The sequence below is a fragment of the Cydia pomonella genome, chromosome 13 (genome assembly GCF_033807575.1).
Source record: "Cydia pomonella isolate Wapato2018A chromosome 13, ilCydPomo1, whole genome shotgun sequence".
NCBI classification, from domain to species: domain Eukaryota; kingdom Metazoa; phylum Arthropoda; class Insecta; order Lepidoptera; family Tortricidae; genus Cydia; species Cydia pomonella.
In genome coordinates this window covers 622,585-636,607 of record NC_084715.1, presented here as the reverse complement: position 1 = coordinate 636,607, position 14,023 = coordinate 622,585, and the positions used below count along the sequence as shown (strand labels likewise).

The following is a 14,023-nucleotide window of genomic DNA, read 5'->3' as shown; positions in this document are numbered from 1 at the left end:
ACGTTCAGTCCGTCACTGCGGCAGTTTTATTGGCAGCTGCAGTTTCCATCTGACTGTCACCTTTATAATATTGACTGGCTGCCTCAACATTTCAAGGCCAAGAAACCGTATTGTTTTGCAGTTAGTTTGTAGCTATAAACTATCTTATAATCTGATTCAATCGTTAATTGTTTTTTATAATAAATAAATATTGGACATTCTAACAAAAAATAACTAAGCCTCAAAGTAAACTCAAGAAGATGTGTGTTGTTGGTAGTGAGACGACGATAAATATAATACTTAAATACGAAGAAAACACCCATGACTCAGGAACAAAATACCTGTGCTCATCACTCGAATAAATGCCCTTATCGGGATTCAAACCCCGGTCGACAAAATTATTAAAATGTATAGAAGTTAATGTTACAATTTGTAAATAGGAGAGAAATTGTTAAAATGCATAGAAATACACTACCTTAATATATGAACTTTTTTCGTATCGATATTTTCAGACGTGACCGTACTCGTATCCCAATGTTTTGATAGCTCAGGTACTTACTTTGTAGAGTCCTGAGCGGTTGCAAATATACTACTTCTATTTTATTATTCAATTTAAATAAAATGCTTTGAAAACTCGAGCAAGCGCTTGCTTAGCACAAAATAAATATACTTTTCTGGGTACTAGTGTATAGGTACTGTAAAAAAGGCAAATGTTATTTTTCCATTAAACAAGTGATAAGTTGGCCGTCCTTAGCCGCTCGCATGGTTGGTGCGTCCCAGTAATGTATGGGAAGCGTTGAGTACGGTTACTACGGTTTAGTATCCCTATTCCTACACGCCCGACTGGCCCGAGCCGCGGTCCAGTTCAGCTAAATCCAAGAAGTTTATAAAAAGGCTCGACGTTGCATGTAGAACAAACTGTTCATGCGAGGCAATATGACTTTGACTTACATCACTGACTATTCATCGTTTTCCATCACAACTTAGGGAACAAACCAAATTAATTTATGATTTTTTGTGTCAGATGACCATGAGCCCCGAGGGACTGCCGCGAACTACGTTCGACATGTTGCCTCTCTGTCGCGCTTGTAAATTCGTACGTAAGTTTGACAGGGAGGCAACACGTCGAACGTGGTTCATGGTAGGCCCTCTGAGTTTTTATTGCAAGCACCGCAAACTCGTATTCGTCCGTATAGCATATTTGCGGCGTTTGAGCGTCTGGATTTTATAACAGTATAAAACCGCCTTCAGAAATTACCAAAAGCGCCAGACATGTACCTATAACATTTGAAGAGTTCCCTCGATTTCTCCAAGATCCCATCATCAGACCCCAACTTGGTGCCAACGGAACCATCTCGGGCTTATACCCGCTCGATTAAAAAAAAATTGATAATCGGTTCACGATTCTCGGAGATATCGAGTAACATAGGTACATACAAAAAAAAATTCAGTCGTATTGAGAACCTCCTCCTTTTTTGGAGTCGGTTAAAAATATCCTTAAAGAGTACATTTGTTTCCAGGTAACGTGTTCGTGATAGCAGCAATAATAATCGAGAGGAACCTCCAGAACGTAGCGAACTATTTGGTCGCGTCGCTCGCCGTGGCCGATTTGATGGTGGCGTGTCTGGTCATGCCGCTGGGAGCTGTGTACGAAGTGAGTATTCATATTATTGTAGTTCCTAAATTATACATAAATATGACATGTAATGTAAACGTCCCAAAGTTGACTAGTGTTAGTAGGAACTCGAGTCTTTTGAGTCAACATTGGAAGAACTCGACTCGTTTAGTCTGTGCACACAAACTTCTTGAACATGTGACCTTACCTTTAAGTTCGTATTTGCGCGACCGAGATGGAAGACAGTACAACAGTATAACAAAACAGTGTAAATGTATCCTGTATTTCCATCTCTGTGTGAGTGGCATTAACGTGAGACACTTCATTCGGGTCTTATCTGTTCGTTAGTTTCATGTCTTTTAATTATTTATATAAAAATTCAAGTATTGGAGACCCTTTCAATCTCTAAGGATATTTTAATAATCGTATTTTTTTATTTTATCGCTGACACTTAGAGACTTTTACATCTCTAATGAATTTAAGTATTTGTTGTTTGTATTTTTATCATGTTTTTTTTGTGTAATTCGACATTTAGAGACTGTATACATCTCTAATAAAGTATCTAATATTCAATTGATTCCATATTTGTAATTGTATTATGTTATTTTTATGATTGTAAAATTTGACATGTAAACGTACCCCTGTGGCCTATTTGCTGAATAAATGTTTGTTTGTTTGTCTGTCGCACAAATAATGATAGAATTAAACGGACTTACAGGCAAGGTCACATGTTCAAGAAGTTTCCCAGCACGTGTAAAAGAAAATCTGAGTCGTTTAAGTCCAGAGTCGAGTACATACTGTTTTTGAGTCTCTTTTAAGCGCAAAGTTTAATGGCATCGATGAATCTTGTAACTTCGCAGTAAGGTTTACAAATAGTCAGGCAACAATGTTTGTATTGTAGATGACACAGTCAGCATCAAAAATACTTAGTGAAAAGTATTGTACCATTCTCAAACATTTTATCAAACGGGACCCTATTCTGAGACTCCGCTGTCCGTCCGTCCATCCGTCCGTCTGTCACCAGGCTGTATCTCATGAACCGTGATAGTTAGCCAGTTGAAATTTCTACAGCTTATGTATTTCTTTTGCCACTATAACAACAAATACGAAAAACAGAATAAAATAAATATTTAAGGGGGCTCCCAAACAAAAAAGTGATTTTTAGATAATGGTACGGAACCTTTCAAATTAGTGAATATTGACATAAAGAAAAAAAAACTTAAGTCACAGACTATGGCATTGAAGACCACTGTGACATCGCTTTGATAACGATTAACAAAGTGTTTTTTTTTTTACTTTTTTAAGCTTAAAATGCTTATTTTGAGATTTACAGCTCACAGAGCCACTAGTCTCTATTTGGGAAAGTTATCAAGGGTTGCAGAAACTTTTGGCGCGTTGTTCATGCTACTATCGATGCTGACTGTACATGACATGTTGTGGACAAGGGTTTAGAGCGAGCTTAAGTGGTCGAGCAAACCTCAACGCCTCTGGCTTTCAATATCGATCTGGTGTGTTTTCCGACCGGTTGACTGATTGGCATGTTAGGATAGTTCTGCAATTTTCGATTAATAGGCACAGAAGGGAAACTTAAATTAATAAATGTAGGAAATTTGCTAATAATATGGTAATATTTATTTATTTATTTATTTAATCTTTATTGCACAAAAGAAAACCTTATAGTACAAAAGGCGGACTTAATGCCATGAGGCATTCTCTACCAGTCAACCTTTAGGCAAAGCAGAGAGATTGTGGGCGGTGCTACTTTAACAACAACAACCAAATATAATACAATAACATACCATACATACATAATACATACATACATAAATATACATACTTATATTTCTTATAATATATACATAAATAACGACAAAACATATAGAGCTTACCCATACATTATTATTTTTTCATTCTGCTAGCAAAGAAAGCACGTAAGGATTTTTTAAATGCAAACTTATTTTGAGCATTTTTGATGCCGTAGGGAAGTCCGTTCCAAAGACGGGCCGCCTGCACGGAAAACGAATTCGACATGAACCCAGTGCGGTGAAGAGGGATAGATAGAGACATATTGCCGGAAGAGCGAAGTTGACGGTCCCGGGTAACGCCGTAGTATTGAAATAGAGACTTAAGGTATTCAGGAGAATGAGGATCATTTAACACAGAAAAAAGAGTACACAACATGCGAACATTGCGTCGTTGACGAATGGGGAGCCAGCCGAGCTGGGAACGAAAAGATGAGACATGATCATATTTACGAAGGCAAAAAATGAAGCGAATGCAGTTATTGAGTAGCCGATCCAATTTGTCGAGAAGTTCTTCATTTAAGTCCGGATAACACACATCACCATAATCAATAATGGGCAGGATAAGGGAATTAATTAATAAAACTTTGGTTTTGATAGGCAGGAAGTGCTTAAATTTATTAAGAGCGTGAAGGGAACCCATGACCTTTCGACTGATCTCGGTAACCTGCACTCTCCAACTCAGAGTACTATCTAAGAGAACACCCAGATCTTTAACACTTTGACTGAACCTTATTGGAGTGCCGTCAAAACTTACTGGTGTTATCGCGTCCAAGTCTATTCTTGCAAGCTGTCTGGAACTACCGATAACAATGGCCTGGCACTTGGAAGGATTTACAAAAAGGCCGAACTTGTTTGACCACTGCTGGATATGTAAAAGGTCCAGGTTAAGTTTCTCAATGCAAGTCTGAAGGTCAGTCACGGGGCACTGGTCATAGAGTTGCAGGTCATCAGCATACAGATGGTAGGTACAGCAAAGGTTAGGTGTAATAAAGTTAATAAAGGCGGAAAATAGAAGTGGGGATAAAATTCCTCCTTGAGGCACGCCAGCAACCAGGTCACACCAGTCAGACAAGGACCGGTCAACTCGGACTGCCTGCTGGCGGCCCCTCAGGTAGGCTGCGAACCAGTTAAGGGCTGTTTCCGAAACGTTCATGAGTTTGAGCAGAGCAAGGAGAATGTCATGGTCAACGGTGTTGAACGCGTTAGAGAACGAGTTAATACAAATGCTCTGAAAATGACATGTTTAAGCGAAGCTTAAACTAGGAAGAACTTGCATGCAATTCAAAGCCTGACCAGTAATGTATGATCACGCGCCATATTGCGGAATTTCATTGGGACAAAAAATTTCATATTAAACTGTACTGTCACTCTGCATAAGAATAAAAGCGCCCTCTTGACAGTGATCATATATTTCTGGTCGGGATTTACATTATATTGCCGTCTACTAAGGTAAACTAATCAGATACCGCAATGTAATGAAAATTGCATGCAAGTTCCTTGCTAGTCTAAACCTCACTTCAATTTAATTCCGATGTCTTATAGACAAATGAAATAAAGCGTTAGCCAGTTATACAACTTTGTCAGTAGAAAAAGGCGCAAAATTTAAATTTCTATTTTTTTGTGTAATTTGACATATAGAGACAGTATACATCTCTAATAAAGTATTTCATCGATTCCATATTTGTAATTGTTTTTTGTAATTTTTATTGATTGTAAAAATGGACATGTAAAAGTGCCCCTGTGGCCTATTTCCTGAATAAATGTTTGTTATTTTGACGACCGGTTTCCCTAGCGGGTAGTGACCCTGCCTACGAAGCTGATGGTCCCGGGTTCAAATCCTGGTAAGGGCATTTATTTGTGTGATGAGCATGGATATTTGTTCCGGAGTCATGGGTGTTTTCTATGTATTTAAGTATTTATAAATATTCATATATAATATATATCGTTGTCTAAGTACCCCCAACACAAGCCTTATTGAGTTTACTGTGGGACTTAGTCAATTTGTGTAATAATGTCCTATAATATTTATTTATTTATTTTATTTGATAGTTGAACGGCTTGGGCTCCAGTAGTCCATCTAAAAATGCCGAAGTAAAGTATTGGATAGCTAATTAACAAATAAATTAACACATTGGCTACCGGGAGCTCGCTCGGAGGGTTCTCTGTTCGTAGTCGCTTTCCTCTACAAAGCGGGAAAACGCTGGGATCGGCTACGAGCGTAGCGCTACGAAAACTGCAAAAGTTAGCACTTTACCTGTTAAGCTTATTTAAAGAGTGTGAAACAGCAACGATGACTGTACTTATCAGATAAGTGGCAAGAAGCTTATTCAGATATTTACTTGGATATTGTGAAACAGGCCTTTAATATAGTTGTAATGTATTGTAACCATGTACGCTGTAGACGGTACGCTACACGGTACGCTGGCCTCTGGACTCTCCAGTCCAGACTCAGCCCTCCGGCTTAGTCACTTTGTCTTTGGTACACACCAACCAAGAAAATGGCGTTGGATCACGCGCTCCCTAGACTGGACAACCACCTGGCCTATCAGGGTCTCCGCTGGCATTCAACTAGCAGTAGACGGTCGGGGAGGCCTTGTACCACATGGAGGCGATCAGTTGAGGAGATTGGCTCAACTGGACTCGGCTGGAAAGAGCTGGAAGTAGCCGCTCAGGATCGCACCAATGGAAAATTCTTCTGCGAGCCATATGTCTTTAATGAGGGATAGGTATCAGGAATGCATCATCATCATCATATCACATCTATTTCAGTTTATAACTAAAGAAACACGTTTAACTAAACTTGTGTTAATTTTACAAAGTGTTTCATAACGGGCCCTTTGCCTACGTATAACAATTAAATCACAATTTAAGCCGGCTTACCTTTAATCTCAGTTTGTACATGTCCGTGACACGTTGTATAGGTCCCCGGATTTAGGGTGAACTTAAGTGGACAAGCAAACAACGCCTCGGGATACCTTGTGTCGATTAAGTTTTACGACCGATTCACTGATTAATTTATATGATTTTATTTGAGTATTAGGTTAGGAGAATATATTTTATGTGATTGTTATAGAAGTCGGTTGACTAAGGCAGCACGGATTAAAGGGAGGGATTAAAGATCCATTTATTGATTAAAAATTATATTTGAAATACTGCAGTTATATGAGCGCACTGAAATAGCACCGTAGATCTCTTTTCTTAGTCTGCAACACCAGTCATAAGCAATATTTTAGTACCTAGTCTGATCCAATTCACCTGGGTCTACCCTAATAGAAATACCCACATTGAAACTATATTCTAAGAACCCTTTTTTTCTATAAATAAGAAAGCTACTTTAAATAAAAAATATAAAAGGCGCCAACCTAAGTGGTGAGAGTAAGTTCAACACACAAAAGAGGTATCAGATCTGTCTTAAAAACTTATCCCTTATATTTTCACGAAATTTCACATTGAAGCTTTATAAAAAGGTTTTTTTCTTTAAAAAGAGGTTCAAATACCTGGGGCATATCCTTACAGAAGATCTGAAGGATGACCTAGACCTTGAGAGGGAGAGAAAGTCGATGGCGGTGTGTGTTAATATGATTGCCCGCAGATTTGCAAGGTGTAACGAACAAGTCAAAATGACGCTTTTTAAAGCATACTGTCAGACGTTCTACACCTGCAGTCTGTGGGTAAATTTTACCCAAAGGTCATACAACGCACTGAGGGTCCAGTATAACAATGTCTTGAGGATGCTGTTGCGACTGCCCAAGCACTGTAGTGCATCTAGCATGTTTGCGGAAGCGCGAAGTGATGACTTTTTCGCAATCAGACGCAAGCGTGTTGGATCATTACTTAGGCGAGTGAGTTGCAGTGGCAATAGCCTCCTCAGGACATTGTCGGAAAGCCTAGACTGCCCTACAACAAAATACTGGGTCGAAGTCGCCATTGGAAGGGCCAAATAGGAAGTTTTTTGTTTTTATTTGGTTTTTGTTTTGTTTTTATTTTATGTGTTTGCTCAAACTAACATAGTTATTAAGTCTAGAGTATAAGTACTAACATAATATGGATCTTTGATCTGAAATAAATATTTTTTTTTTTTTTTTTTATAAAATATTCTAAATATATTTTTGTGTCTTTATCTGTAAGTCTGACACTCAAATGTGGTATCAGGTCTCTGGTTAAAACGAATCTTAAAGTGCCGAAGGATCAGATAGCAGTTTTTAAAAATTGTACCGTTTTTTAGATAGCAATATATATATTACATGTATCGTTGTCTAAGTACACAAGCCTTATTGAGCTTACTGTGGGACTTGGTCAATGCGTGTAATAATGTCCTATAATATTTATTTATTTACTTAATTCCTGATTTTTTGACTTTTACTTTTATAGAAAAAAAAATCACGTACATAGGTCTAAAACGCACTTTTAAAAGTTGTAACAATTTATTCCAAAAGCTAAAAAAAATATGCAAATTGCTTTTAAAAATGCGCAATGTTATTTTCGAGGGCGGCGATTACTATTTTTTTAAACTTACAACAAATTGAAATTCTGCACACTTACGTTCAGTGAGAGAAAGAGAAGAAAACAAACCTACAGGGGCCGCTACGTACTGTATTTTGTATTTAAGTACCTTTTGAATACATCATAATAGTTTTTACGTTGCTGGATACGTCAATCTAAGCGTCCAAAGTTAAAACGGCTGTTTTTGTTTTGAGTTCATACTAGATCGACGAATTAAGCAACATAAAAACTAGTTTGATGTATTCAAAAGGTACTTAAATACAAAATACAGTACGTAGCGGCCCCTTTTTTTAAATATCTATCGTTAAAAATAAACGCCAGTGGCGCTAGTGAGCACGTTGATGACTATCATACAATGAATGACTATGTTCTATTTTCAAAGTTATTGTCGCTTATATAAAGTAGTGCATCAAATAACGCTTCATAAGTAGATACATTCTGTAACAGCTTAACATAAAGTGATATCTTTAATATAGAACTTTGGAATGTGAATTTTAGAAATTTATCTATATTTGGAAAAGTTATTTGGGATGTCAGATACTTTTGGCGCGTTGTTTCATCCGCTACTTTTGATGCTGACTGTACAAGGGTTTAGAGTGAAGTTAAGTGGACAAGCAAACTGACGCCTCTGGCTTCGCCTCGTATCGACCGAGTTTTCCGCCCGAGTAGCCATCGGGAAGCATATTCAGGGGCCTATTTGATGCTTTAGAATCATACGTAACATGGCTATTGTATGCCCTCTTTAATTTTCAAGTAGGTTAAAAATAAATGTACCTACATATGTATAGTTTTCGAATAGTATTCTATTCGCTTAGCACCTTTGCATACAATCGTATATGCAGGGGGCGTACCTTTTCTCTGCAGCTGACTGTACTTACGAGTATGTATGTTTAGTCACTATGTTTTCTTTCCACAAAAAGTAAGTGACAGATGTTAATAATTGGATACATAATTCCAGAAAAACTCAAATGTACACGCCGGGGTTTAAAATTTCATGCAATGCGATGACAGGATGCAAAAGGCTACATGAGCTAGCCACACGCACATTTTCCCGTTAGATCTGCCTAACAATCGTGCCTGGCGGGCAAAGCTGTCAATGTACACTGTTAATAGACACAGATTTGCCTTTCCACTATCCGTTACTCACCATACATTGTCAGTTTTGCCTTAGGCACGATTGGTATGCAGATTTGATCGATACATGTCACTTTAATGTGGAGTTTTAAATGGTTATAGTGAGAGATTTTTCTATTGTCGTAATGTCAAATCAAGATATGTTGGCAGCGATTTTGATAGCCCAGACGGTGCATGGGTTATTTTATACGTCAAACTTCTATGAAATTATGACGTTTACTTGACACTTGCACCGTCTGGGATATCAAAACCTGTCTGACTTTACCCTAAGTTGATTGGCGTTCGTTTTCGCTATACACTGTCGCGAGAATGTTCAATGTTCAATTGACAGTATCAGCAGTGCCCGCTTGAAGGCCTCAGAAGTAATGCCGTTATAATAATAACCTAATAACAGTATTTATTTACAATAACAATATACATAATGGATATATACAGATGATTACTATAACTAGCTTATATCTAAAATAGGCCCTTGATGGAGGCATTGTATACCTTAGATTTGGATAGAAATGTGATCGGTTTGGAGTTTTGTTTTTTACAAACCTGGCGTTACGAGTATTATTACGTTTTTTTTTCATATATTCTAAATTAATACCAATCTTCGTAAGTTAAAAGGAGGACTTGCGAAGCAAAATGGGATCTTTAAAATATCCATCTACTAATAGGTTATTATGATAGATAGATAGATAAACCATTTATTCGCTTGCCACAATACACACAACAAAATAAAAAAATAATACAAACAATAGCAACACCAAAATAAAAATTGTATAAAGAACAAAAAGCATCAATAAAAGGTAATGTGTGCTGTGTGCGTTGCAGCAAAACAAAAGGGTTCTGGCTCAGTAATACGCTCCACTCTTTCCGGTGAAGCACTGATAATTCTGCTAGAACCCAGATCACGAACAGATTAACGATGTAACAAAAAAAACATATATATACATAAATAGTTAGTAGCATGCCTATAAAATAATAATAAGTGTCGTAGTATGGATTATGTAAAAGTGTGGTGCGTGTTGGTGTATAGTACCTTATTATATCAGATGTCGAGTATAAAACGGCCGACAATAATATAAAGAGTTTGTACACATACAGACTATCTGCAACCAAGTATTATCATAGAGAATAGCTTAGAGTGCTTACTCCATACATGGCTTTCCTTACTTAATAGACGTCGCCAGCTGATGGGAGGGGCATACATATTGTTTAAAACTTTGTTCTTTAGTGGGGGAGGGGGGGGGGGTTAGTGTATAGTGGTGTGGAGCTACTTCTTAACATATTATTAATATAGCCTTGATGATTACTAAGACCAAATCTTATCATAAATAAAATTTCGGAAAGCTCACTTAACTTATTTTAGGTTTATATCTATGTATGGAGTGAACACTCAAAGCTTACTTATTTACTGTATAGTTACTATCAAACCTATATCAAATATATATGAAACCTGAATACGCCTTTACGCTCAAACCCGAGTTTTCCACCCGACTGGCCAGCTGGTATGCCAGTAATGTAATATCTATTCAATGCATTCAATGCATGCTGGCGTTCATATTGCATGCTATTACGATACAATATTTTAGAATGCTTTGTTGTGCCGCTGTTGGATTTTGGTTGACGATATTTTATGATGCAAATATATATCAGTGTACACCGTTTTATCCCGTGTGGTTCAACTTCGATCAAAAAAATGAGTGGATCTGGGAGTAAAAACAAGTGACGACGCAACAGATTTAAGCAGGTTTAAGCATGTTTGCGGCGGGGCGTGCCCGGGCGGACCGTAGCCGACGAGCAAATGCGTCCGAGATTTTGAATTACGAACGAGGCTTACAACATTTTGGACTACTGGGTCGAAAAAAAACACCTTCCTTATACTGTGTACATACACTAAATAAATAAATAATAAATATTATAGGACATTATTACACAAATTGACTAAGTCCCACAGTAAGCTCAATAAGGCTTGTGTTGAGGGTACTTAGACAACGATATATATAATATATAAATATTTATAAATACTTAAGTACATAGAAAACACCCATGACTCAGGAACAAATATCCAAGCTCATCACACGAATAAATGCCCTTACCAGGATTTGAACCCAGGACCATCAGCTTCGTAGGCAGGGTCACTAGCCACTAGGCCAAACCGGTCGTCAAAATACACTAGACAGTAACACGTATCCGCCACCAAAAATTGCAAACAAAGTTACACGCTTGGCATAAACTTTTTCGCTATATAGATATATCCATATCTGATTTTTATTGATTTTTCGATTTAGAAAATATACTTTTACAATATTGTCGGGTTTTAGTTTACGTTTCTAAAAATGGTTATAAAAAGAAGAAGATAGAAGTAGATTTATATGTAAAATTTATTCTTATTAAAATTTCTAGCAACGGTAACTACTACCAGTCACAGAAATATATGTTCCTTGAATGTTCATGTCAACTTTCATGTTATCTCAAAATGTCTTTTTAAATTGAGAGAATTGTGTGCTTGGGGGATGACGAATTCAACTGTCGTGTCTATACCTATAATGATTATTTATGTTGCCAGGTAAGCCAGGGCTGGATCCTGGGCCCCGAGCTGTGCGACATGTGGACCTCCAGCGACGTGCTCTGCAGCTCCGCTTCCATTCTTCACCTCGTCGCTATAGCTACAGATAGGTAAACTCTTCTCTATAAAAGGCAAACCTTCTCATTAAGGTACCATTCGGCGTCAGACTACACCAGCATTTCTGCTGAAGTAATGTCGTGTGACATTGCTGCCGACTGCATTGATGCCACAAAAGTCGATATTCCGGGCAGCAACATCGATTTTGACATTTGCGACAGTAACGCATTCAGCATCGGCAGTAATGCCACAGAAATAATTATTTATAGTCACAAAACAAGTTACTCTGGTCCGATAGCCACTGCTTCTTTAACTGCCCCTTAAGCGATGCTACGGACTGCGATTGCCAAGGAGGGAGGTATCTTATTCCAAAGCTTAACCGCGCGTACCGCAAAATAATTATTATACGCACGAGATTTGTGATGAGGTCATGCCAGTGTAATTGGCACTCGATCGAAGGCGATCAGAACTACCATCTGCCATAAGGCATCTGTATATCTTCAATCCCTTGCCTTTTGTACCCTTCTTGGGATGTCTCTTTGACGCTCGTTATTTTATTACTTACTTTTCTCCTTTTATCTTTAACGGAGGTTATAAAATATTTACTAAGTAGGTATATTTATCAACTTAATTTGCGACTTCCAATAGATACTACTTACAGATTTTTTTTATTATTATTATTCATTAAATATATACAGTAAACTTTCACTATTTCTAATTATACATTTTAATTGAAATCAGCGTTTAAAGACATAGTGTGCAGTAACAGCCCAAAAAGACCGGAGCCTGTGTTAGGGCTAGTTACAATATATGTGACCCAAGTTTAGAAAGGTTGCTTTCCTCGTTTTAACTTTACATTATTAACAATTTCATTGCATTAACAAAATCCCACTTTTCACTAGGTACTGGGCTGTGACGGATGTCGACTACATCCACAACCGCAACGAGCGGCGCATCTTCACGATGATCGTGCTGGTATGGGGCGCCGCGCTCGTGGTCTCTCTCGCCCCGCAGCTAGGCTGGAAGGACCCCGACTACCTCGCCCGCATCACCCAGCAGCAGAAGTGCCTCGTCAGCCAAGACCTAGCCTACCAAATCTTCGCCACTATGTCCACCTTCTACGTACCGCTTGCCGTCATCCTCATCCTTTATTGGAAGATCTTCCAAACAGCCAGACGACGAATCAGAAGGAGGACTGAACCGCCCCCCCCTCGCCCGACGTCAGCTGACGGCACTACGACTCCTGGTAGACCAGTACAATCCGCCAGAGACAGGCGCTTCGTAAAGAAAAAGTTCCTCAACTTAAAGAAGTGCAATCAACGCACGCGGACCGAAGCGCTAGCCGCTTCGCTTCTCCTCACTGAAGGCCAAAGCACTTCCACTGTAGATACCCTGGATGAGGAACCTCGCACAACTGCGTTCACGATCAACGAAAAAGCGCCTTCCGTTTCACCTGAGAAGTCTTCCTCCACCGTTACAAATGGGTCGAAAGCGGAGCGCGCTATCGTTCCCGCTCCCTCGCATAGGGAAAAGAAGGAGTCGCTAGAAGCGAAGAGAGAGAGAAAAGCAGCTAAGACGCTTGCAATCATAACAGGGGCCTTCGTGTTCTGCTGGCTACCTTTCTTCATAATGGCACTTGTAATGCCTATCTGTTCTTCTTGCGTGATCAGTGATTACTTGGCCAGCTTCTTCCTCTGGCTTGGCTATTTCAACTCGACGCTAAACCCGGTAATCTACACTATCTTCAGCCCTGACTTCCGCCAGGCCTTCGCCCGGATCCTCTTCGGCACTCACCGACGAGGCCGCAATAAAAAATTCTAACGAAAATGCCCCTACTATGTATATAATTAAGCCGAAGGGTGCCGGCTGCTAGAAAATGGACTATACTCCGTGTATGATATTTCAAATATATTAAACGTTGTTAGTTAGTGTAAATAAGCATAGAAGTTTGTAAATATATCAGTACATACATACGATAGAGGATGTTGAATATATTGTTTTTTTTTAAACCGTTATCATAGTCTATAAAATTGTAAGCCGCGACGGCGTTGCTCGAGAGTCCAGGGCATTGCCGCCGCTCGCTCCTGAGTTGTTTCAAGTGACATTACTAAATAAATATAATAAATTATATCGCAGCGAAGACTTTCATTCCCCTGGTTTTCAGATACCAATTTTGCGCTCGAGTGCGGAAAGTAATGGTTCTTACATTAAAAGTTAGGCGCGGGAAGTTGGTACACAAAAGTTGGACGGCCGTCAAAGCGCCAGTTTGGTACAATTACTGTTGATCGAAGTGAAATTGAACACGAATGTGAAATTAGCTTCCGCATCAGCTTGACGAGTTTAGAATTCAGTTTCGGGGCCTTTGGCAGA

General features: G+C 38.7%; 1 protein-coding gene across 1 annotated transcript in view; it reads left to right on the top strand.

Moving 5' to 3' along the window:
* Positions 1–13,788, top strand: part of LOC133523958 (5-hydroxytryptamine receptor) — a 229,752-nt gene extending 215,964 nt beyond the window's left edge. The window contains exons 4-6 of the mRNA XM_061859690.1: positions 1,500–1,633; positions 11,597–11,706; positions 12,556–13,788. Of these exons, the coding sequence (XP_061715674.1) occupies positions 1,500–1,633; positions 11,597–11,706; positions 12,556–13,474 (1,163 nt within the window). The 3' untranslated portion in view covers positions 13,475–13,788. The remainder of the gene's footprint in view (positions 1–1,499; positions 1,634–11,596; positions 11,707–12,555) is intronic.
* Positions 13,789–14,023: the final 235 nt, after the last annotated feature.